General features: G+C 40.5%; 1 protein-coding gene across 3 annotated transcripts in view; it reads left to right on the forward strand.

The window, feature by feature from the left end:
- The window catches only part of BICC1 (BicC family RNA binding protein 1), a 180,091-nt gene extending 156,297 nt beyond the window's left edge, over nt 1–23,794 (forward strand). For 2 of the 3 annotated variants that reach the window (XM_061635061.1, XM_061635060.1), the window contains 13 exons: nt 1,562–1,693; nt 4,124–4,310; nt 4,852–5,010; nt 5,384–5,580; nt 7,721–7,850; nt 8,968–9,124; nt 10,256–10,421; nt 14,984–15,023; nt 16,253–16,407; nt 18,446–18,602; nt 19,255–19,415; nt 22,009–22,108; nt 22,818–23,794. In XM_061635061.1, the coding sequence (XP_061491045.1) occupies nt 1,562–1,693; nt 4,124–4,310; nt 4,852–5,010; nt 5,384–5,580; nt 7,721–7,850; nt 8,968–9,124; nt 10,256–10,421; nt 14,984–15,023; nt 16,253–16,407; nt 18,446–18,602; nt 19,255–19,415; nt 22,009–22,108; nt 22,818–22,948 (1,872 nt within the window). In that variant the 3' untranslated portion in view covers nt 22,949–23,794. Of the gene's footprint in view, nt 1–1,561; nt 1,694–4,123; nt 4,311–4,851; nt 5,011–5,383; nt 5,581–7,720; nt 7,851–8,967; nt 9,125–10,255; nt 10,422–14,983; nt 15,024–16,252; nt 16,408–18,445; nt 18,630–19,254; nt 19,416–22,008; nt 22,109–22,817 lie in introns of all 3 variants that reach the window. The other variant, XM_061635059.1, reaches the window with a different exon arrangement.
- Nucleotides 23,795–25,499: the final 1,705 nt, after the last annotated feature.

Below are 25,499 nucleotides of genomic sequence, written 5' to 3' on the forward strand. Positions count from 1 at the left end.
TAACCAGTAGCAGCCTCTTGTGTTGAATGGCAAGTCTTGCATCTGCACCTTGCCATCTGTAGCCAGTATTACCCAGTAGCATAAAGGAAGAGTGAGCATCCCGTATCCAGATCTGCATCCTTCTGCATAATATATATCTTAACCGACAAATCTTTCAGGCACACATCACCTCTAGAGTTCCCATATTTTTTCATATATGTCCCACAGCAGCTTACAAATATATATTTGATATGGCAGTTGTCTCTCATTGCCAGTCATGTGCTTATATGTATTCTTTTCATTGCTCTCTTAGAACATTCTGTGCTCACACATTTGAATTAACTGGTGTATATGGGTTACCACTAGAGTTTTATGAAACAGTTTGTCAGTCTCTTAAATATGCTTCTGCCACATCTGAATTAAACATCTTTATCTGGTTTTCGCAGTTTATGCATAGTTGCATCTGCATCTCTCTCTGTCAAAGCCACCAAGGTTCATCTAGAGCAATGTTCTTCAACCTCAGGACTACAACTCCCATCATCCCTAATCATTGGCTAAACTGGCTGAGTATGATGGAAGTTGTAGCACAACAACAGCTGGGACCCAAGGCTGAAGAACAATAATCTAGTTGCAAGGTATAAAGAAGGAAAAATTAAAACTTTATTTGAAGTTTTACCCTGCTTTTTAGGGTAAAAATCCTCCCAGAGTGGTGTACAGTAGAGCCTCGCTTTACGGCGTTCCGCTTTACAGCGTTCCGCTGATGCGGCGGCTTTCAATCAGGTGAAATTCCCTGTTTTAAAGCCGATTTTGCGGCATTTTCGCACCATTTTCGTGCGACGCGACCCATTAAAGTCAATGGGTTCCGCTTTACGGCGGGGGCCTGATCCCTAACCCACCGTATAAGCGGGGCCCTACTGTACAGTGATCAGTCATAAGGTGGTTCTTACCTGCAGGCTTACAATCTGAAAGCATGACACAAAAGGAGAAGGGATTGGGAAGGAGGAAAAACAAACTTGAGCACTAGTTCTTAGTTACTAAGTCTTCTCTCTGGCAGGGAAAGGGGAAACAAGCTCCCTGCACCTGCTTCTTTTCTAACCGATGAATGGGAGCCAGACTGATCTCACCCTTGCCTTGATGTTCTTTCTGGGAGGCAGGGAGAGCAGCCTCCCAGGGGCTTGGTCACACAGCCTTTCTGAACTCAGTGATAGGAAATTACATGCATCAGTTTCCTTCCACAATTGTCAGCCACTGCCTGATTTACAGCTTTGCTGTCCACTCACATATTTGCAGTGCAGAAAATTCATCTCAGTTTTCAACATGGAGAAACCTCCGTTTTCAGCATGGATTTACTGGGCCTATTGAGATTTCCAGAAGCTGTCAGTGCTGCTGTTGGCAGGTCAGGTGCATGTTAGAAGTATCTCAAACCATGGGAGATAAAATCTTGTTCATATTGACAGTGGGAAACTTCAGATTCTGCACTGCTGTGCTGCGTACAAGGCACATTTAAGTGATTTCTGAATTTTAATACAACTTGTCAAGTACAATAGTAACTTCATTTTGGGTTTTGTATTTAATCTTTCAGGGCTGCCTTCCTCTTGTGTTGATGTTTGATATGAAGGAAGAAATTGATGTAGAACCACACTTTATAACTGAGCTAATGGAGCAGCTAGATGTTTTCATTAGTATTAAACCAAAGCCAAAGCAACCAAGCAAGGTTGGTACACAACCTTTTCTTTCTATGGGCAAATGAAGCTTTCATTCTGCAGCACAGAAATGAACCAAAACAAAATTCAACAAATGTGTATCATTTGAAAATAAGGTTTGCTTTTTATTGAGAATTATTCATTATGAATGTTCTGCATTTATAGCAGCTCTGAAGCCAGTTTGAACTCTCTGAACAGGAGAATCTAGTCCATTCAGCTGTAAGAAGATTCTACTTCTAATAATGCAGAAGTGCTATGGAATTTTCTCCCCTTTAATTTTTACTTGTGTAGTTCTTGTGTACAGATATGTGAAATAACAGGAGGGGGAGTGACATGTTTGTCTTTTAGTACTTAATAGAAAGAAACACTAAACACGGCAACACTAATATCAAATCATGCACCCTATTCTTGATTTTAATATACACTATTAACCACTTTGTAGCTGGCTTTATTTGAACTGGCTCTATCACCCCACTTGAAGCTTGTTGAACAAAAAAAAGTTTGCTTTTGTTATCACAGTAAAACTTTAATAATAAGAAATAATAATAATCTTCCAAGGAAGCAAGAATATGGTCTAATTCCTCTTTATGTTGTTTTAGCTAAGAAACACAAATACAAAAACCTAAGCAGGGGGGGGAACACCAGTTGTCAGGCTGATTTTACATGATGTGGGAATGCTGTTATGCAACTTGTGCCAATTTGAGGGCAGGCTGGGTTGAAAGATCAAAAGAAGGAATAATTGTTTGAGCTCCCTATCATGTAGCCAGAATCTGATTTTCCTTCACCACAATAATCTTCTGGAAGCATTGCCGTGGCAAGCTTAATTAGGATCCTGCCTGTAGTGTGGCAGTTAAACAGCCTATTCCCCATACACAAATTTACTTCAAACTGGCAAGAGAAGTCGATTATGTGAATTGGCCATGCCGGCCAGGGAGAGGGGGGAATCCTCGAGGAGCCAAACCAAACCAAAATGTGGGGTTGGAAAAGTAACGAAGATTATTTATTGTAGCCCAACACGTTTCGGGTCAACACACAACCCTTTGATAAGTGAATATCGATTATGTGAATTGGTCTTCAAGCCTTAATAAAAATACAAATGCCGTAGCTCTATAGATTGAAAATAATTGATTCTTTAATACTTCTACTTGTCTTCGAGGGGGAAAGGGAGTCATCAACATGTATTAAATTGGCAATCTGTGCAATCTTTAAGTCTTGCATCCACAACTCAGAACCTGGAGCCTACAGCAGGGCTACACAACCTCAGGCAGTAGCCACACTACCTCCTGCGAACCATGATTGCATGACTGCAAAATGAAAGCTGGACTGTTGAATCTGCACCCCCTTCTTACTCTGGAGCAATTCCCTTCCTCAGGTTTCTCATAGGCCATGGTTTCAATTTCTGGTTTATAAGGAACCTTGATTTGCATTAACCACAGTGTGTCAGTGCACATGTAACACTGAACCATTGTTAATGCATGGAGGGAAAGAGACATGCGTTCATGAAGCTGGCAGTGGGCAGGGGTGTAGGATATGGACCTCAAAAGTCTTGAATTTGAAAATGGGGATAATCAATAGCATGCATGGTATGTTTGGTATCAAATCTACTAAGAAGAATCTTCATCCTAAGAAGGAAAGAAGGTTTTAGTTTGGATACTGAAGTACATTTTGGTTGTTAATAAATCTCATTCTTTGAATGAAGAAGAGGCAGAAAAGAGGATAATGGGAGTTGTGAAGTCAATTAAGGTTGAAGGGATCTCACTTTTCCTGTGTACATAGAAAGTAGATTTGATACCCAATTACCCAGTGCAGTGGTTCCCAAACCTTTTTCTCCATGGATCACTTGAAAATTGCTGAGGGTCTTGGCAGACCACTTAATAATTTTTCTTTCTGTTGTAACAATTATAATTCCAAATAATTCAAATTGTAATACAATATAAAAAATAAAAGAAGCAATAAAAATACAATTAAAAATCAACATGAATATTAAATGTGATGGACGCCCTGGCTTGTATCTTCAAACCACAAATCCACAGGCGTGCCATGGACCACCTGGATAAAGTTCCCACAGACCACAGCTTGGGAACCCCAACCTAGTGTAATCCTAAACCGCTGCATGAGAAATGCATTTTTGCATAAACATTTGTCTTATTTTGAAATGTTACAAAACGGAAACATTGTTTCAGTAACTTTTATTTTGCAACCGAGAAAATAAACAAGGCTGATTGTACCATTCCCATGCTCCACAAGTCCTTTTTTAAGTCAAAAAGTTAAGGTAAGGCCTGCTAGTTTTACAGCCCTACGTGCTCTCTTCCTGTTAATGCCAGAGGATGAGTTTTGTTTAACAGTGGGTTTGTAAGCAAATTTCTCTTACTGTTGCCAATTGTCAGAATTGTTTGGAATATTTTACTATATTTTCATGGCTGTGTTTTTCCTTCTTACAGTCTGTAATTGTAAAAAGTGTCGAGCGAAATGCCTTAAATATGTACGAGGCACGAAAATGTCTCCTGGGCCTTGAAAGCAGCGGAGTCCCCATAGCAGCAAGCCCATCCACGGTATCATGTCCTGTTGGCCTATCATGTCCTGGTTTGGATATCCTATCCTCAGCTGGGCTTGGACTTACTGGACTCGGTACAGTCTACAATACTCTACAATATGTTGAAACTTCATCCTATGAATGTGGGGGACGGGGAAAAAACAAGCTGTGTGTTTTAACCATGCATTTAACTAAAGAGAAGTAATGGAAGATACTAAGCATGGGATATGAAATAAGGGCTTTTGGGCATCTAACAAGCTGTTGGCAATGAAGGAACAGCTGGAATAATAGAAGATGTAAAGGAAAAGAACTGAGATAAGTGTTAATAGGATTTCAAATTAAAACACAATCCATTGGTGACTAGTTTCCAGAGTATGTTGATCCCCCATCATTAGTGTTTAAAGAGGGGTGAGGAGGAACAGCTGCAGTGCCTCATGTCCAGTTAGTGTCAGCATCCAGGAAGGAAAGTGGCTATCTTGGGCGCCACAGGTTTTTGTTGACTCCTCTTTGAAAATTTCAGTATTTTAACGTGATATTAAAGCAGAATTAATTTGAAGAATTAGCCTTTTAAAAGCATTACTTAATGACTTCTGTACAAGCATGTGTAGTATAAGATTTTATTTATTTATTTTGAAGGTCTTCTGGGTCCAACAGCCTTGTCTGTCAACACGTCTGCTACTCCAAATTCTCTGTTAAATGCTCTCAATAGTTCTGTTAGTCCTTTGCAAAGTCCAAGTTCCGGCACACCTAGCCCAACATTGTGGGCATCTTCAATTACCAATACAACTGCTACAGGTTAGTCATTCTTTTTTTCATATTATATATATAATGAGAATTTTGAATAATGTACTATAAAACATGGCTTTCATAAAAGTGTGGAATCTTATTTATGAAGAACTGCTAACTTCTACAAAGGTTTATAGCATTAATGTCATCAACTTTCTTCATTACAATAAAGGTAATAAAGACCTTGATTACAATGGAATGTCTATTATTTGAGCCTGGATTATATTCAGAATCTGCATAATTGCTGCTCTATTTAATTGCAAATTAACTGTCCATTTGTGCTGTTTTTTCCAGATTATGAATTTATTTGTTCTAGACATCTTGTACACTAATATAAAATGAGAAACGTTATTGATCTAGAAACTTTTACATTTTCTTACAGGCTTCTCTGCTATTCCCCATCTGATGATGCCATCTACTGCCCAAGCCACTTTAACCAGTATTCTTCTATCAGGAGTGCCAAACTATAGCCAGAACACACCATCTCCCCCTCCTGGCTTGACCCCTGTCGATATTCATGTTAACGGCATGCAAGCAGAAAACAAGAAAAGCCCAACTTCTTTAAATGGTCATGTAAAGGTAAATTTACTTGGACTGCAGTCCTAAGTATGCATACTGGACAGTGTCCCATAGAACTAAGCAAAGCTTACTTATGAGTAAATAGATTTGGGATTGTGCAGTCAACTGACATCAAAAGTATATCTAAGTAATTTAACATTTAGGTAATCTAAACCTTATATTAAAAAAGCAAGCACAGTATAAAACCACCTGCCCTGACTAATTAGGGCACCTTTTAAAGTCTTTGTTAATCTAATGATTGCAAAAGGTAACATAATCATTAAAGATGGACAGTGTAGACAAAGGTTAATGTATATATTTCCTTCTGAGTGGGTGGAAGAAATCTGACATTAGCACTTTTTTACTGTGTTCGGTCCTGATACAAGCAGCATTCAGACATAATGCTAAACTGTGGTTTAGCATTATACAAATATGTTTTGAGTCTGTATGCGCTCTCCCCCCCCCCAGCTGCCAGGAGAAGATTGAAAGCCTTCACTTTCATTTTCAGTTAAACACAGCCTAGCGAGAGAGCCAGTGTGGTATAGTGGTTAAGGTGTTGGACTACAACCTGGGAGACCAGGGTTCAAATCCCCACACAGCCATGAAGCTCACTGGGTGACCTTGGGCCAGTCACTGCCTCTCAGCCTCGTGAAAACTCTGTTCATAGGGTTGCCATAAGTCAGAATCGACTTGAAGGCAGTACATTTACATTTAGCTTCATGTGCAAACCCAGACAAACTGTGGTTATCACTATGGTTTACTGTAACCAGTCAAATTCATATACCATAGTTTCAAGTTGGCTTGTTTCAATAAATCATAGTTTAGACTAAACCACAGTTTTTCTGAATTTGGACATAAAGCTGAACTGCACTTAATTGAAAATGAAAGTGCAAACTTCTAATCTCCTCACTGCTGTACTGAAGGAGAAAAGAAGGGGGGAGCACATGAGCCCAAGGCTTGTTCACATGCTAAACCATAGTTTAGCATTGCATCCAAATGCAGCCCCAGAACTGATTGTCTCTTTAAGTCCCAGATGTTGTCGGACTAGAACTCCCATCAGCCTCAGCCAGCTTAAATAATGGCCAACCTTGAACAGAAGATAAGGTTTGTTCTTGGCTTTCTATTTGTGCCTTGTTTGGAGAAAACAAACCATGAGCCTGAGTTTGGATGACATGACAAGCCAGATTATGCCTTGTTTCCCAGCAGCAGTAGGGGAGGAGTGAAGCAGCCATGATTTCATCAGGATGCAGCTAGTTCACATTAAACCATACTTTTTTGATGATGATGGGCTACCTTAATGTGACATGTGAAACATACCATTGGATTTTCCAGTCACAGCTTGGGTAGCTCATAGAGTGGGAGGGGGGGTGTAGCCCATGGCAGTTTCTGCACTGTATGGGCTCTCCCATAACTCTATTTATTTATTGCACTTGTATACCGCCCCATAGCCGAAGCTCGCTGGGCGGTTTACAGCAACCAAAAACATTAAAACAAATATACGATTTAAAACACAATTTTTAAACAATTTAAAACTCTACCCCTTTCACCATTCACCGTTGGACTTTAGCTATTGTAAAATGGGCTTAAATTATATTCATTTACTTAAGGCATTTATATACTGTTTTTCAGCTGGAAATCACAAAGTGGGTTACATTTATTTATTTTATAAAATATCTGTATACCGCTATTCATTAAAAAATCAAGGTGGTTTACAACATACATAAACACAGAATAAAACCATATAAAATTTAAAACCAGAAATCAATTAACTATTACAGAAAGATAATTTCTCAATTGCCAGCATAAGCCTGATGACATGGAAAAGTTTTCAGCTGGCATTTAAAAAGAACAGAAGGTGCCTGCTGAATCCCTGTTGGAAGGGCATTCCACAAGACTGGGCTCATGACACTAAAGGCTCAATTTCTTGTTGTCAGATGAGCCTCGTCAATTTGGCGGATTATCAGTGATGTTCCAGCAGATGATCACAGTGATCAAGCTGGGATATAAGGGTTCAGGTGGTCTCTAAGGTACCCTGGACCTAAGTTGTTGAGGGTTTTGTAAATTAATATAAGGATATACTGCTTTTTGTTGGTTCTTACTGTTTTTTCATTAAAATGTTTTAGAGTAAGATTATGATTAAACATCCTTGTAACTATTCCAGACCTCAACTATGAAGTATACTGCATCACTTGGTGAAAATGTATTAGGTCCAAACCACAGTGATCCATCCAGGCAGACAAGTAGCCATAGTGCCTCAGAACAAGTGACCACCAAGGCAAATGCTGGCGAAGGTATAATCAAAATATGTATTGTGTTTTCTGATGTTGTATCATCCTCTCACTACAGATGGGCAGTTACCTCTCCTGAGAGATGGAGGATAAGCTTATGTTTTAATTAGTGATGAATCATTCTAAACAGCAGCTGAGTAAATGATGTACTAAGAGACTAAGCAGATATCAAGGAGAGGCTGCTGGCTTAAACAACACTCCCAAGTCGTCGCCCTGCTAAATCCTGAATGATGCTCAAGATCAAATAGATGGCTGAGGGGTGCCTTTAAATGTCCATTGTCATTCATCTCATATGAGTTCCTCAGTAGCATGGCTCAGAGTAAAATAAACCATGTTTAGCTATAGAAATGAGCCTTGGGCTCGCATGCTTTCTCTCTCCTTGGAAAGGGGAGGAATTCTAAATCTTCTTCCCAGTTTGTTCTAAACTGAAGTTTAGACAAAATGCGGAAGAAGGGAATGTATGAGCTCAAAATTCACGACACCTTGTAGTTCTATCAGCAAACAATGTTTTTCTATTGCATTTGAACCAAGCCAGTAAAATTGCGCAAAAGGGGGGAAATTTCATGTTGCACCTTAAAATTCAATTTCTTAGTTTTAAAATAAGGTGAATTATAGAGGTGACCATTATTATTAATAGTTAATTCGCATAGTTTCTAATATTACACCTTCAAGGGTGTGTGTAGCTGCTTTAGGTCTCTGGGTATTATTTTCCTGAAAATAATTTTATTTATTTAACAAAACTTATATACCACATGAATGTAAAGACCTCTAAGTGATTTACAAAAAGAAATCAAAGTTCTGTGCTAAGGGAAACTAAAGTTCTGCACCAAGGAAAGGTGAATTATTATTTTGCTGTATAAATGATACATGACTTTGCTTTGCATAGTTTTGCTACTCATTGTGGCTGTGTTTAACTGATTTTTTGTAAGCTATCTTACAAACTGCAAATAATTTTTTTAAAATATAAATTGGGATGCATGAAGCGTCAACACATCAGTGTTCATGGAATCAGTATTGTTGAAAGATCTTGGTGGCTATCAAATCAGTCCCTATAATGGTAAAACTTTTGCTAGCCATAAATAATTCCTGGTGGATACTTACTTCTCTTTGTTCTTTGTAGGTTGCAATGATGCTTTTGTCGAAGTGGGCATGCCAAGAAGTCCTTCACATTCAGCAAATGCCAGTGATCTCAAACAAATGATGAGTTCCTCCAAACAATCCTGTGCAAAGAGGCAAACAGTAGAGCTATTGCAAGGCACCAAAAACTCTCACTTACAGTATGTCACTTTAATAAATATGCCTATACAAAGTACTGAGAGGCAGTAACATATTTCATGTGCTCTGGAGAAGAGTGGTTAATTCTGTCATTAATAAAACTTTTACTCTGGAGTTAAGACTTGTGTCCTGAAGTACAGGGCTTCTCAAAATTCATAGCAACATGGAGTGAAATAGCCACATGTGTGGTGATCTCTTGATGACCCGCATTTGCCTTAATTTTTTCTTATTGAAGGGCTATCTGTGTACTAATGCTTCATAGAGATGAAGTATTACATAAACCTTACGTTGTCACAATGCTTACAACCTGTATGGTAAATAAATGCTGTTACCCCCCCCCCTTACAGAAGAGATTGGCTGGGGCTGAGAGAATAATGCTTATGCATGGAAATCTAGTGAATAGTCAGGTTTAAGCAGGGAACTTCTTGATTTATAGGTCAGTCTCATACTCACTACACTAGCTGTCCATAAGAAATTTGTCAGGTTCAAACCATACTTCTGCCAAGGGAACTATTCAGTAGATTATAAGTGTAACTGTAATGGTGGGGGTGGGGGTTATATTGTCAGAGTGATGTGGTTGCTGCTTCTCAGTTGGGTATGGGTGGGGTCCAAGTGAGTTGTATTCCCTCCTTTGCACAAAGACAGGAAATTATGTGACCAGATCAGAACACTCTTCTAGGTTAGTTGCCACTTCAGTAGCCTTTTCTATTAACAGTCAGTCCATAAGATATTTGACCAGTCATATGGGCCACATTCACATGCTATTAGACCTATATCCCTCCACAGATGTTTATTTGGGATACAAGCCAAACTCCATTCACACTTTGAACTGAGTTTTCAGAAAGTTAATGCAACTAATACTGATGTCCCTGGAGGCTAAAGCCAGTGTTAGCAGACTGCTGGCTACATCATCTCTGAAAAAGCTGGCTTAAATTCTATTGAAATATGTACTTTATATGTAATTATTATTTACATCCAGATGTTTAAAGATGAATACCTAATCTGTCTTGTCCTTGAATAATTCTTTTTTCCTATAGCTTTACTTTTTTAAAAAAGCTATAAGGTCTCCCAGTACTGTGCATGATTTGAAAACAAATGCTATCCCCTTTAAAAAAAACCTCTCATTTTTACAGCACCACAGAGAGGTTGCTTTCAGATTCTGAGCTGAGTGCTTCAGAGAACCCAGTGGCTGATAAAAAAGCACCTGGAAGTGAACGAGCAGCTGAGAGGGCGGCAGCAGCCCAGCAGAACTCTGAAAGAGCACGTCTTGCCCCACAGTCGTCATACATGAATATGCAGGTACTGAGCATGTAGTCAATAAGGCTTAAGTTTGAATGATGGTAAAAACCAGAGAGGAGCCAGGTGATAGTACATAGGCCAGAACAATTAATCTGACCCCAGCGGCCCATATAAGTTTGCTTCCAGATTCACTTGTAAGAGAGAGAGGACTCGTTCTCAAAATATACAAGATTAAAATTCCACCCTTAATATTAACTCTACTTGGATTCTCTTCATAACAACCCACATATGCCTGATCCGTAACTGTAAAACAAAGGGGGGGAATACTTTCTACATACAACGTCCCTGTTACCTGAAATCATCCTAACTGGAGGTGCTGTGGCGTCAGTCTGGAACTTCTTTGCATGCACAGCATGTGGTCTACCACTAAGCTATAGCCCCAGTCATTACTGCAGAAGACTGTTAAAGCACAGTGATATAGCCCTAGGACTTTGTAGGCAGTATGTTTTGAACCTCAACTGCAGACTGATGCCTACTCAGCCCTTTTCTAAATGTTTCAATGGAAGGAGATTCTCTACTCCGCTTATGAACATGGTAGGAAGGGGTGTAACTTGGTTGCTGACCTAAGGTTAGGGAATATAGAAGTGAAAGGTCTGAAGTGATATAGTCCAGGAAAAGCTATTATTCATTATTATTTATTTATTACTTGATTTATATCCCGCCCTTCCTCCCAGCAGGAGCCCAGGGCAGCTGACAAAAGCACTAAAAACACTTCAAAACATCAAAAAAGCAGACATTAAAATAAATTAAAACAAAACAACTTCAAAAACATTTTTTTAAAAAGCTTTGAAGACTTTTTTTAAAAAAGGTTAAATATATTGTTTTTTTAAAAAGGTTTAAAAGCATATTAAAAAGCAATTCCAACACAGAAGCAGACTGGGATAAGGTCTGAACTTAAAAGACTTGTTGAAAGAGGAAGTTCTTCAGTAGGCGCTGAAAAGATAACAGATGGTGCCTGTCTAATATTTAAGGGTGGGGAACTCCAAAGGGTAGGTGCTGCCACACGAAAGGTCCGTTTCCTATGTTGTGCAGAATGGACCTCCTGATAAGATGGTATCTGCTGGAGGCCCTCACCTACAGAGCACAGTCTTTCAGGTATCCTGGTCCCAAACTGTATAGGACTTTGTACACCAAAACTCGATCCTTGGGCAGCCAGTGCAGTTCTTTCAGCGGTGGGGTGACATGTTGGTGATACCCTGCCCCAGTTAGCAGTCTTGCTGCCACATTTTGCACCAGCTGCAGCTTCCGGACCAACCTCAAGGGCAGCCCCACATAGAGCGCATTACAGTAATCAGCCTAGAGGTGACCAGTGCATGGACAACAGTGGTTAGGCTATCCCGGTCCAGAAACGGCTGCAGCTGTCTTACCAGCTGAAGCTGGTAAAAGGCATTCCTAGCCACTGAGGTCACCTGGGACTCTAGTGACAAAGATGGATCTAGGAGCACCCCCAGACTACAGACCTGCTGTTTCAGGAGTACGACCCCATCCAAAGTAGGCAACTGACCAATTATCTGAACTTGGAAACCACCAATCTACAGCGCCTCCATCTTGCTAGGATTCAGACTCAGTTTATTGGCCCTCATCCAGCCCACCACCGAGTCCAGGCAGCGGTCCAGGGCTTGCACAGCCTTCCCGATTCAGATGTTACAGAGAAATAGAGCTGGGTATCATCAGCATACTGCTGACACCTCACCCCAAAGCTCCTGATGACTGCTCCCAAGGGCTTCATATAGATGTTAAACAGCATGGGGGACAAGATGGTATGCTGTGGCACCCCACAGCACAGCTGCCAGGGGGCCAAAAGACAGTCACCCAATGCTATTTTCTGAGAAAGACCCTGGAGATAGGATCGGAACCACTGTAAAACGGTGCCTCCAATACCCATCTCACCAAGTCAGTCCAGAAGGATACCATGGTCAATGGCATCAAAAGCCGCTGAGAGATCAAGTAAGAACAACAGGATCGCACTCCCCCTGTCCTTCTCCCGATAAAGGTCATCCATCAGGGTGACCAAGGCCAATTCAGTCCCATAACCAGGCCTGAACCCAGACTGGGATGGGTCAAGATAATTTGTTTCATCCAAGAGTACTTGCAGTTGCTGTGCCACAACCCTCTCAATCACCTTCCCTAAGAAGGGGGTATTTGCAACTGGTCAGTAGTTGTCACAAACCAATGGGTTCAGGGTGGGTTTTTTCAGGAGTGGTCAGATCACCACCTCTTTCAGGGTGGCTGGAACCACTCCCTCCCGCAGTGATGCATTGACCACACCCTGGATCCACTTGGTCAAACCTCCTGGGCAAGCTTTAATAATCCAAGAAGGGCAAGGGTCGAGAGGATACGTTGCTGGCCGCATCATTGCAAGCACCTTGTCTACGTCATCAGGCCGCATCAGCTGAAACCATTCCCAAGAGGTTGCAGCAGACGTTGCACTGGACACCTCATTGGGGGCTACAGTAGATGTGGAGGGGGCATCAAGACTGCTATGGAGGCGAGCAACTTTACCCTCAAAGTGCCATGCAAACAACTCACAGTGGGCCTCTGAAGGGTCTAAGACTCCATTTACTGGAGTTGATGTCAATAGACCACTGACAATATGGAAAAGCTCCACCGGACGGCTACTTGAGGATGTGATGGAGGCAAAGAAGTGGGCTTTCTTCGTTGTCCTCACTGCCACACAGTAGGCACGGTTATGATGTTTTACTCGTGACCGATCAGCCTCACAGCATGTCTTTCGCCATTTGCGCTTTAGCCATCATCCAGCCTGTTTCATTGCCCTTACGTGTACCAAGGTGCAAGCCGGGCTCCACAGTGCCGGAGAGGGCGCTTGGGGGCAACTGTGTTGAGAGCCCTATGCGCCTCACTGTTCCACAGCGTGACAAGGGCTTCAACAGGGTCACCTGCTCTATCTACTGGGAACTCATCCAGGGCATTCAGGAATCTAGTGGATTCCATTAGTCTCCAGGGACGGACCATCTTAATCTGTTCACCACCCCTGCAGGGAAATATCGGAGCTACAAGTCTAAACTTCACTAGGAAGTGGTCTGACCATGACACTGGGGTGACATCCACCACCACACAACTCCAGACCACCCCTTCCTCCATCTGGAGCAAAAACCAAGTCGAGGGTGTGCCCTGCTGTATGTCCTGCTGGTGACAACTTGAGACAGCCCCATGGTCGTCATGGAGGCCATGAAGTCCCAAGCCAGAACACTAGAGGCAGCCTCAGCATGGACATTGAAATCACCCAGCACTATCGTTTTGGGTTCCTCCAATACCACAGCCGAGACAGCCTCCACCAGCTCAGTCAGAGAAGCTGCCGGGCAGCAGGGTGGACGGTACACCAGCAGCAACCCTAGTTTCCTGTCTCCTTGGCCCAACACCAGGTGCAGGCCCTCACAGCCAGCTCTAAGACAGAGTGGTTTCCTGGTGACAGAGATGAAAGTTTTGTAGACCACAGCAACTTCTCCCTCCCCGTCCCTGCAGCCTGTGCTGGTGTTGCATCAAGTATCCAGGTGGGTAAAGCTGGGTCAGATCAACTCCTCCCAGCTCACCCAACCAGGTCTCGGTAATACACTCCAAATCAGCACCTTCATCCACGATCAAATCATGGATGGGTATGGTGTTATTGTGTACCAATCTGGTGTTAAACAACAACATACATGGGCTAGTGGGCACAGCAGATACGCAACGAGGAACACATCCATGAGAGGAGTGGGAGGGAGGAACAAGGCGTAGATAACTTTTACCTGGATTATGCTGATTGTACATCCAGTTGTAGGATCAGTTTTATACAGAGTGAAGGAAAACAAACATTACTAAGTTTGCACATGCTCTGTGCCATAAAGACTTTTATGCTCATAACTCAGGCATTTAGCATTGGTGCATGAGAGTATAGTAGCAGTAGTAGTTGTCGTATTTATTCTGAAGCAATTCAAGTGGTTGTTTGCAACAGTAATGTTTAAAAACTGAGGATTTAGAAACAAGCAAATCAGAATAGTGGGCCACAATGCCACCTTTACATATATAAGTTGTTCTCTCATAGCTCCAAGTACATTTAAAAGCTTTCATCCATTTGGTTTACTTTACAGCATGTTTACATTACATACCAGCAACTTGCCCCCCAGAGAGATGGATGTTAACTTGCATGTTGTTTAGACCCACTGCAAAGCAAAATTCAGCATGCAGAAGTTATTCATTGTTCTTGGAGCAGCACAGAGGTAGCAATAATCATATTGCACTAGTGTAAAGAACAACACATTTTTAGACCAGAACAGCAATACTTTGGAAAACCTTGGAAAAGATACTAGGTTTGGAAATAGCGGGTTGCAATTATTCCTAAACCTAAAAGGTATTTCCAGCCCTAATTAGCTAGTTTTACGTGAAGGTTTTAAGTATATCAAATGTTCATTGGGCTGCTGGCACATTGTTGTTCAGTGCTTGGTGTTCCCCCTAGACAAACTTATGGACCGTAATCAAAATCTTTGTGGCTTGGAGAGCAGAGTACTGGCATGACATTTAGTGAGAGCAGTGATTAAGCTGCATTCTGTGTGTTTCATTTTTAGGCATTTGACTATGAACAGAAGAAGCTATTGGCAACCAAAGGTATGTGGGACAACTGTGACTTGTAGCATATATATCTGTTTGTTAAGCTGAGCAATGAAAGGGTTTATACTTCCCTTCCCTTACCCCCCCCCAAAAAAAATCCCCTGCTGTCCTGCATTTTGGCTGTTGGTTGTTGAAATGGAGAAACTGTATCTTAGACAACATGTTTTGTAATCCAAACCTTTATGTGTATAAAAACTCTGGATCTACTGTTACAGTGTGAGAAAACACTGTAAACTTGAAACTTTTGGGCCCATAATACACTTTACTTTGGACAGGTGGTTGGAACAGATGACACACTACTGGTTTTTTGGGAACTTTGCTATCAAGAGGCACAGGCATCTGCTACCACATAATTTTTCCTTGAGTATAATTATATCCCCTTTTTATGGCAGCTTGGGTTGAAGACACTGACCAGGCATCCTGTAAGCACAGAGGTAGTGTAGGCATTTATGCATCTCGTATTTCTACGCACAAGAGACACAATATACATTAATATGCATATGTGACTAATCACCGTATAAAGCATATGAGGAAAGATCACAGAAATCCCAGTCAAGTGGAACCTGCAAAAAGATGTTGCAGTGTAGAGTGCTTCAGAGTTCAGCCACCCATGCTCTCCTCCACAGACACTTCAATTTTCCATTTCTCTTTTCCAATTGAGAGTTAATGTTCTGGGCCTACTGAGCATGGTCAGTCCCCATTCACTCAATGGCCACCTACTTCTGGACTTGATCTCTGCTGTTTCTCCATTCCCATTACCTCCATGCAATCACTCTTATATTTTTCTTTCTTGAAAAGTTTACTCCCTAGGAGGTTGTTTTTTAATGGTTTCTTGTGATTTTTTTCTACTTCAGCGAACCCACAAGCATGCTATTAACCTCCCTCTTTTTCTTGCATGGTGCTCTTTTGACTATATAGCAATTGGCACATATTCCTGAAGTTCCCTATTAGGAATGAGATATACACATACGTACACAGGCCTGCAGCACACATTATCGTAAGATACTTACCTTGTAAGTTTATAGGAGTTTCATATTTTCTCATCATCCAGAGAGATTCCTAAGCCCTTACAAGATTGAGAGTAACTGCACCCTGTCTATATGCAGAGGGAGGCAAAGTTTAAGAGCAAACTGTTCTGCGGTTTTCTGTGAACTACTTGCATGTATCATTATCCAAAACATACAGGATTAATGCTTACATATGCGCTACCTTTTGTCATCCTTAAGCTATGTTAAAAAAGCCAGTTGTTACAGAGGTGAGGACACCAACAAACACGTGGAGTGGGCTTGGGTTCTCCAAATCAATGCCAGCTGAAACAATCAAGGAATTAAGAAGAGCTAACCATGTGCCATACAAACCATCTATGTCAACAACTTATGAGGTATATAAAATTGCAAGCATGTTTTACTTTGTGTGCAAGAAATTAGAGCCACTCATCTGAACCTTGAACTCTCAGCTTCATGAAGGAGCAGTTCTCGAAAGTATCAGCTTGTAAATATGGTGCCACATTTTTATGAAGGCCAAACGTATCTGGGTTTTGCTGCCATTTGATCTTTGGCTGGGATGGGGAGTAATTCCCATATTACAGTGGGGGCAACTGAGTGAAACGTCTGCTGATAAAGTAATCTAACTTTGCATAACTAATTAGCAGACATCAATAATGATTATAGTAAAACCATGGCAGAAGCTTCATATCCTTATGAATACTTTCTCTTTTGCCAAATCAAAATATTGCATTAAATGGGACATAGGCTTTCTCTAAACCATCTGCACATCTTTTGGATGGGATGCAAATGATAAAATGGAGTTTCCTTAGGAACAGGTTTAGCTTGATGTATGTTGTTCCACATATATTTGTGTAGCAGATATGCTATCCAGAGTGTTTTGCATTATCTTCTAGCCATTTTACTCATTTCCTTTTTCATAGGAGTTTATTAGAAGACCAAAAATGTTCTCTGTCTCTGAGTCACTTGGCTGTAGCCCAGAAGCAAACCACAGCCTGGGTTCTTTGCTCTGTAAACTATTTCTTCAGAGACTCATTGTTTTTGCTTTGCTTGAGACATGTGGGAAAAATAAAAACCATGGATCCCTTTGTTTTCCTGCTTATATTGGGCTGTTTTCAGAACTTCCATTGGTATTAGAAAGTACTTCTATCACAGTACCTTACGTCATTGATTCCAGAATGATTAGCCAAGACTTAACCAGTAATCCTGAGAACTTGTTGGTGGGGTCACAAAGCTATCAGTGGGTTATGGTGACAGTCTCAGCGTGGTGGTGAGAATACCAGATCATGGTAAAAGATTGGCCAAACAAAGGCACTGCTAGATTTAGTAGGCTGCCCTTTCTTTTTTTTAAAAGAGCTTTGCAAAACATTCACCTCCAAGTTTACTTCTAAAGTGGGTGATGAGTGCCTTTCCTTAAAAACGTTTTTGATATGTCTCCTACTCATGGAAAATTTTAAATAATGTTCACTGCAGACAATTTGTTGGGACTCTTGTTTTTTCCATATTTTGTTTTCCATTGTTGAGTCCAAACATTACTGCATACGACTTACCATTTTTCACACCATTTTAAGTTGGCCTTGTGCTGAAACAAATTTATTTAAAACAACTCTGAAATGTGGTACCTTGTGCACTAATAGACTCTTGTTCAATTTTATTTTGCTTGCCTTGGAAATGGGTTGAGGTGAGAGTTTTATTCATTATTGGCCTGTATTCTAAAATTGTGCAGTCATTAGCCCAAATCATCCTTCAAGCATCTACTGCTGTTATAATAGGTCTTACAACAGGTAAGTGGCAAAAGGGGAGGGTCAAACTGGACATGATGCTGACCATGTATGTTCACTTAACGTGTGCATTTTAAAAACTCAAAGCCACAGCGAGGGAGGTGCTGATAATTATGACGATCACAACAGATGAATATGGGTAGTTTCATCCACTGCTCTCCTGCTGCAATCCTGAAAATTGCTCCTCCAAAGCTTCTGTTTGCATTGAGATGAAAGCTTCCTTTAGCGTCAATTACTGAATGTTACTTCCAGCATCTTTTTTAATGCTCACAAAAATATTCACATTATATTCACATTATTTCATTTCTGCCTAGAGCCCTGGTGGTAACTTATTGTTGTGACTTTTCTTCTATGTTTCCTTGTCCCCTGTCTCATAGACCCTTAGTGCCATCCAATATAAATGGCTGGGGTAATGCACATCATTTTCTTAATGCATGTTAATGAGTCATCAACAAAATCATGCGAGTCACTGTAGCTAATTGGATCAAGTGGCAGTGTGAGGGCAGATGACACCAAGGGCAACAAAACCAATGAATAGGGGAACAAGAGGGTGCTAAAAAGAATGAAAGGCTTAAGATAAGGAGCTTTCTCTCAGTTTTCAGGTTACACTTATTCTTTCTGATCTTTCTTGCAGGGTTCATCAATGTCTCTCTCACGATCCAACAGCCGGGAACATCTAGGAAGTGGTAGTGACTCTGATAACTGGAGAGACCATAATGGCATTGGTCCTACAGCTCCTGGCGACTTTGTTTCTTCCATTGGCAGCCCTAAACGGAAACAAAATAAATCAAGTAACAGTTTCCTTTTCTTTCTTTTAAGTGAGCATTCCTAATGTAGTACTGTTAGCGTAGATAAAATTTTGTCCCAAGTCTAGGAAAACAAAGATGGTTAATTTGTTAAACCTACTAACTATAAATGTTAGAATACTAGGTCAGAGTTAGAAACCTAGGGATGCTGTTGAAAAAGGCAGAACTGTATCACATTCATCCTCTCTGACTATGTAATGCATAGATCAGCTTCATGCCCCGATGTTGTAATATTGAGTGTTCCCATACATCCCACACCACATAAATGGCTGCTGCTGGTGACATGGGGAAATAGTGTCATGACATTTAGGGTACTTTAAATTGGAACTACACATATCAAAGGTGGAGGACCTGATACTGGGCTGCCATTTTCAGTAGCAGCTCCATGTGTAGTTTCTAATTTCTTTTGCAGTACTTCAGTGAAAATGTTATGGGCTCCTTCTGGGAGGAAGGGCAGGATATAAATTTAATTAATAAATAAACAAACAGTTCAGTAATTTGACGTGTGTGAATGGGAGGGCAAAATCTGTCCATCACAGTGGCTTCTATGCAGTTTAAGTAGTTCAGTGGGATATCTCTTCAAAGTAAAATGCCAGCTGTTCGGAAACTTAAAGGTATTTCCTCTCTGAACTTCCAGCTGAACATTATCTCAGCAGCAGCAATTACATGGACTGCATCTCCTCGCTAACAGGAAGCAATGGCTGTAACTTGAACAGCCTATTTAAGGGATCTGACCTGCCTGAGCTGTTCAGCAAACTGGGTTTGGGCAAATACACAGACATATTCCAGCAACAAGAGGTCAGTGTCTGGAAAAAATTTTTTGTTGTTGTTTCTGCTAAAGTGTTTTGATTACTATCCAAACTAAATCATTCAATTGCTACCATCTGCTGCACTTTCATTGACTATTCTATGAAGACCACATCTCCATTCTTTGAATGTAGGAATAGCCGGCTTCAAACTTCAGTGTTTTCAAAGCACTGTGCTGAGAGAATCAACTCTGCATTCTCAAAACTGATTTCCAGTATTCAAGTATACACAATCGTACTTGTTGCAATACATGCTCTATTGTGCAGGTCTCCTAACTTGCTGCATGACTTTATCACCAAAGGCACATGTATCAGAAACAAAATTCAAAGCGATCTTGATAGGCTGGAGCACTGGGCTGAAAACAACAGAATGAAATTTAATAGGGATAAATGCAAAGTTCCACATGTAGGAAGAAGAAACCAAATGCACAGTTATAAGATGGGGGATACTTGGCTCAACAATACTACATGCGAGAAGGATCTTGGAATTGTTTTTGATCACAAGCTGCTTATGAGCCAACAGTGCAATGTGGCTACAAAAAAAGCAAATGCTATTTTAGGCTGCATTAACAGAAGTATAGTTTCAAAACTGCATGAAGTACTAGTTCCCCTCTATTTGGCACTGGCTAGGCCTCATCTTGCAGTTCTGGACATCGCATTTTAAGAAGGATGCAGACAAACTGGAACAAGTTTAGAGGAGGAAAAGAAGGACAATCAGGGGACTGGAAATAAAGCCTTATGAGGATAGACTGAAAGAACTGGGCATGCTTAGCCTTGAAAAGAGAAGACTGAGGGGAAATATGATAGCAATCTTCAAGTACTTGAAGGGTTGTCACACAGAAGAGGGCCACGATCTCTTCTCGCTCTTCCCAGAGTGCAGGACACAGAATAATGGGCTCAAGTTACAGTAAACCAGATTTTGGCTGAACATAAGGAAATATATCCTAACTGTTAGAACAATACGACAATGGAACCAATTACCTAGGGAGGTGGTGGTCTCTCTAACACTGGAGGCATTCAAGATGCAGCCGGATAGCCACCTGTTGGGTATGCTTGAAGTTGGATTCCTCCCTTGAGCAGGGGGTTGGACTCGATGGCCTTATAGGCCCCTTCCAACTCTACTGTTCTATAATTCTATGATCTTGGCTTGTTTGGGAGCCATTAACTGCAGTTCCCAGTTCGCACATAATAAGCAATGGCTTTCTGGCTTGTTACCTCATTCATACAGAGGAATGAGTGAAGCAGAAGCAAAGAGGCTGCATGTGAGTGTTCAAAGTTTGTACATATTCTGAGCACCATCTGCCAGCCTGCCCCTATCTACTTAAAGTTGCTTCTGGCCTCAGAATATCCTTTCCTACCTTTGTAGTAGATTTTGCAAAGAGTTATGCCATCTGGTGGTAGTGCTGGCTTATTTAGAACGCTATCTGAAAATTTTGAAATGATCATATTCACATGTCTTTGAGAAAACATGCTAGAAACAGTATGTACTTGCTCAGGATGCTGGATGCATGAATGCCCCTTAAAATTTGCTTTTGACTCCCTCGTTAGTTATGTGAATAATTCAGTGGCCTCATTGGCACATAAACTAAGCCAAATCATGGCTTAGCACCAATACTCCCAAAGAGGAGATCATAGTTGTTTTGCTTCTCCCCAGGCTTTTTAGCTCAGTGCAGTGTGGCAGCTAAGCCAACCTTTGGCTTATCAATTTTGAACCTGGGATCATAAGTAAGATCTCTCCTTCTTAACCACTACCTGTAACCATAGGACAAACCTTGGCTGCAGATCATAGTTAAGGAGGAGAAGGTTTAACTGCAGTCCCAGGTTTGGACAACACACTAAACCAAAGCTTGGCATTCATTTGGTCACCATATTGTGGCTTACTGTGATGTGCGAACCAGGCCAATATAATGCATATAAGACAGAATTCTGTCAAACAGAAATTTTACTTCCTCACTAACAAACCTAAACAAAGCAAGAGTTCTTTTAAAGCTTGTGTGAAAACCCCTATAAAACAAACGTATTTTTTTATAAAAGAAAGCTGTTTTGGACTATAACTCCCATCACCCCTAGCTAATATGGTCAATAACCAGGGATGATGGGAGATGTAGTCCACATCATCTGTCAAGCACCATGTTGGGTCCCCATGCACTAGATATATACATAAACTCTTCCACTTTGCATGGTGGTTATACCACACAAGTAGTGCTTGGCCACCACTGGTATATAAGGTGCCTATTATGTCCCTTTTTCTAAGAAAAACATTGGCAATGGGACGCTTGTATAATCTTCCTCACTGTTGTAAATTGTACTGCATTTGTATGTGTTAAGGCTGCAATCCAATTCATATTTAGGAGTTAAGTGCTGTCAGATTTTATGGGGCTGGCTTCTGCATATATATGCATAGGATTACCCTGCATAGCTCTTGTTTCATTTTCTCTTTTGATGATGCAGCAATTTAGAAGGTGTGAACTTCACTGAAGAAATTGTTTTTTCATCTATACCAGTCCCATTAGTATGTATTTTAATCTTAGTTTGAGACTTCTGTATTTTGAATTACTAGGATATATGTTTTGTACTTTCTCTAGATTGATCTTCAGACATTCCTCACTCTCACAGATCAGGATCTGAAAGAGCTTGGAATTACTACTTTTGGTGCACGAAGGAAAATGCTGCTTGCAATCTCAGGTAAACAAAACTACATGTTGCAAAAGTCCTCTTTTTCCTGTTGTCCTTGCGTTCTCTCCCCCCCCCCGCAAGGCAGGTCAGTAATATTTCCACCCCTGTATTGTAGATAGGAAAGTTGAGAAAGCAGCTTGCCTTAAAGCTACCTACAACATAATCCTATACATGCATCCTCAGAAGTCCCACTGAGTTCATTATGGCTTATTACCAGGTGAGAGGTTATAGGATTACAACCTCATTGAGTTTATGGCTGAAATTAAGATTGAACCATAAACTTCCTTACTCTTAGCTACCACAATGCACCACCTCTCATTAATGCCCTGTCAGCTCGTGGGCCAGGGGCATGTAGAACCCCCTCAACAGAGTTTAGCATACCACTGCCAGGTCTTAAATACAATGCTGCTCTCATCTGAAGAAGCTCCTTTAGAATCACTAGACCCCTAGAATGCCATTCCTCTTCTTAAAGCACTGACTGATGCATCTTTGATTTCAAAACTGCAACAAGGCAAATCAATACTTTAAAGCTACTGGAGAGTCCCAATGAAGTATCACTACTTTTCTACTGTCCTATCAGAATCCAATAAGCATTTCACCTGCCTTCATGTGTATGACTAGAACCTGCATTTGTTTTGTAAAATATTATATTTTTTGTTCAGGCATTATTTGCTATATTTTCAAATGAGACTTCTTTTCTCTTTTTTGCCCCATGTAGAACTGAATAAAAACCGAAGAAAACTGTTTGACCCCTCCAATGTCCGTGCCTCATTCCTGGAAGGCGGCGCTAGTGGAAGACTGCCACGTCAGTATCATTCGGACATTGCTAGTGTGAGTGGCCGCTGGTAGCAGTAAATTGAGGCTCTCGCAGTCAACTGCGCAAATGGACATGGCAATCCTGTGGACAGCCATCACTGCACACAACCCTCTGCACTTTGGGAGTTTAGGTACCAAGGACCAAAGCCTTCTTTTTCTGCACGGAAACGTGCCAAAAAAGAGAGAGAACACTTGTCTCTTTCTGAACACCAAATGTGGATTATGTTTTACTCATGTAGATTGGACAGAATTTGCAATAATGATAATATAGGGTTCTTTGTTTAGTATTTTATTACTTATAATAACTATATTGTATGCACTGAATTTTTTTACTTCTTTGAATGGAAAGTGAAGGGCTGGGATGCCAGAGGGGCATAGCATGTGGTTTTTATCAAGAAGGTATTTCTGGTACTGCTTAATAATTAATTGAGGTCTTTCTGCACTTTACGTGTTCTGATTGCTTGTCCTGTGGAAATTTTACTGTTTTCCTCTTTAATTTCCATGGAAGAAAATATTGTATTGGCACTAATCAGCATTTACCAGGCGTGTTCCCACATTAGATGAACATTATTGCCATAAACGGTACTAGCAAATTTAATTTTGATTATTATTTTCCTTAAACACTTTTAGAGAAGTCTTCAACAATCAGGTCTCAACCCTGACTCAACTCTCTTTTCACTTTTGGGAGGCAGTCTAAGAAATCCTTGCAATTAAGCTTGCACATTGTAAAAGATGCAATGAAAGACCAAAATGGACATTATTGCCATCACTTAATCCTATTTAGCTACTTCCTGTAAAGCTAAAACTGATTTTAATGGTTGTCTCAAAGCAAATGACTATTTTAGTATATATTGCCACTAAAAGACACTTTATAGCAAATGCGGTATTTTTAGAATCCATACACTTACAGTGCATAAGAGATTAAATGGATCTACTAAAACGTTTTTGATAGAGGATGGAGGACAATTCATCATGCCAGCGCTCTGGGCCATTGATTAAGCAGAGCATTAATTTCATTTGACAAGACAGCACTGTTGCATTTATTTCAAGAAGGATATTGCTTACACGACTCTTCATTCAGCAGTAGAACAACATAAATCAAATAGCTGCAATGACATCTGTTTTCTTGGTTGATTTTAAGTTTGTGATTGTCAGCTATGGAGTTTTGAGATGAGCTATTTCCAAAAATCTGTACTGGCTGTCACCAGAAAGAGTCCATGTTGTGCATGGATAGAGTTGTGTTCTTATACTGTGAAAGGTCAAGGAATCTGGTTATACTATTTCTGTCTTTTTGCAAATAACTAGATATAAATTTATGAAGTGAAGGATAGTATGAAGTGCCTCTCTGCAATGCAGTATGATGTTTCCAAACATGAACTTATGAAAGAAGAAAAACATTCCCATAGCAGATATTGTGAATTAATTGTACTGTAATTTCTTATTTATGTACAGTGTACAAACCCTTTAAGGTGGATGTAAACCACTCTTAACGAAGGCATTAGATTTAACCAGTTACCATAGTTTTTTATATATGCAAAACTAGGGTGAGAAATAGTTTTGACACTTTCTGTGGTTAATTCTTTTCTATGGTGAGGAAAAACACATACAAAAGGGATTTTTTAAAAAGCGTGAGAGTGTAGATGATGCAATAGTAATCTGTACCCATCAGCATTAATTCTAACTGTATCCAGTGATGACTTTAGAACTGAACACCCTCTCACTGCTACTGAAATAGCTGCTGATTTTTCTCCAGTGTTTGAAAAATCATGGGCCAGGCTAGTGCATGTACAACTGTAAGTTGCCTTTTTCTGTGTGTTACATTATGCATTATGCTAGAAACCAAATACTCCTTGAAACAGATACTTATTCTTCAGCCTTGGGTCCCAAGATGTTGTTGGACTACAACTCCCATCATCGCTAACCATTGGCTAAGCTGGCTAGGGATGATGGGAGTTAGAGTCCAGCAACATCGGAGGACTCAAGATTGAGGAACTCTGATATAGAGGTCCTGACTAAAGGACGCTAACTTCTTTATCATTAATACTCCCTTTGGCACAAGTCTCCTCACGGGTAAAATTAAGCACTTACGTTAATTGTTCAGAACTCGGCTTGCCCATTTAAATTATTTTACCAAAATATAAAACTAACTTGATTTAATCTGTGCCAGAGTTGATTGGATGAGTACCTGCAGTCTTTTTTGCTTACATTGCACCTGCCCCCCATCCCATAAAGTGTTCTTCTCCCACAGAACTGTGCATATTAACTTTTTCAGTTTGTACTTAAACGCCATGTGTGTTATGACAGTATTATACCTGGAAGATGCAATTAAGCTACTGTGGTCTATGCTGAAGTGAAGATTTTCCCAGATATCAGAACGATAGGGCTGCACATTTCACACAAACACACACAAACTCCACACTGGAAAAACAACTTTCTCACTCCTTTTGATTCCGCAAAAGGGAATATGGCAATGCAATGTTCAGTATTGTATTATGCACAAAAAATATTGAAACATTAGTTTTAAATTTTGTGCCTTTATAGCGACCAGTTATCTGTAAACATAGAGCAGATACAGATTGTATTT

This window comes from Rhineura floridana, chromosome 7, assembly GCF_030035675.1.
Source record: "Rhineura floridana isolate rRhiFlo1 chromosome 7, rRhiFlo1.hap2, whole genome shotgun sequence".
Lineage (NCBI taxonomy): Eukaryota > Metazoa > Chordata > Lepidosauria > Squamata > Rhineuridae > Rhineura > Rhineura floridana.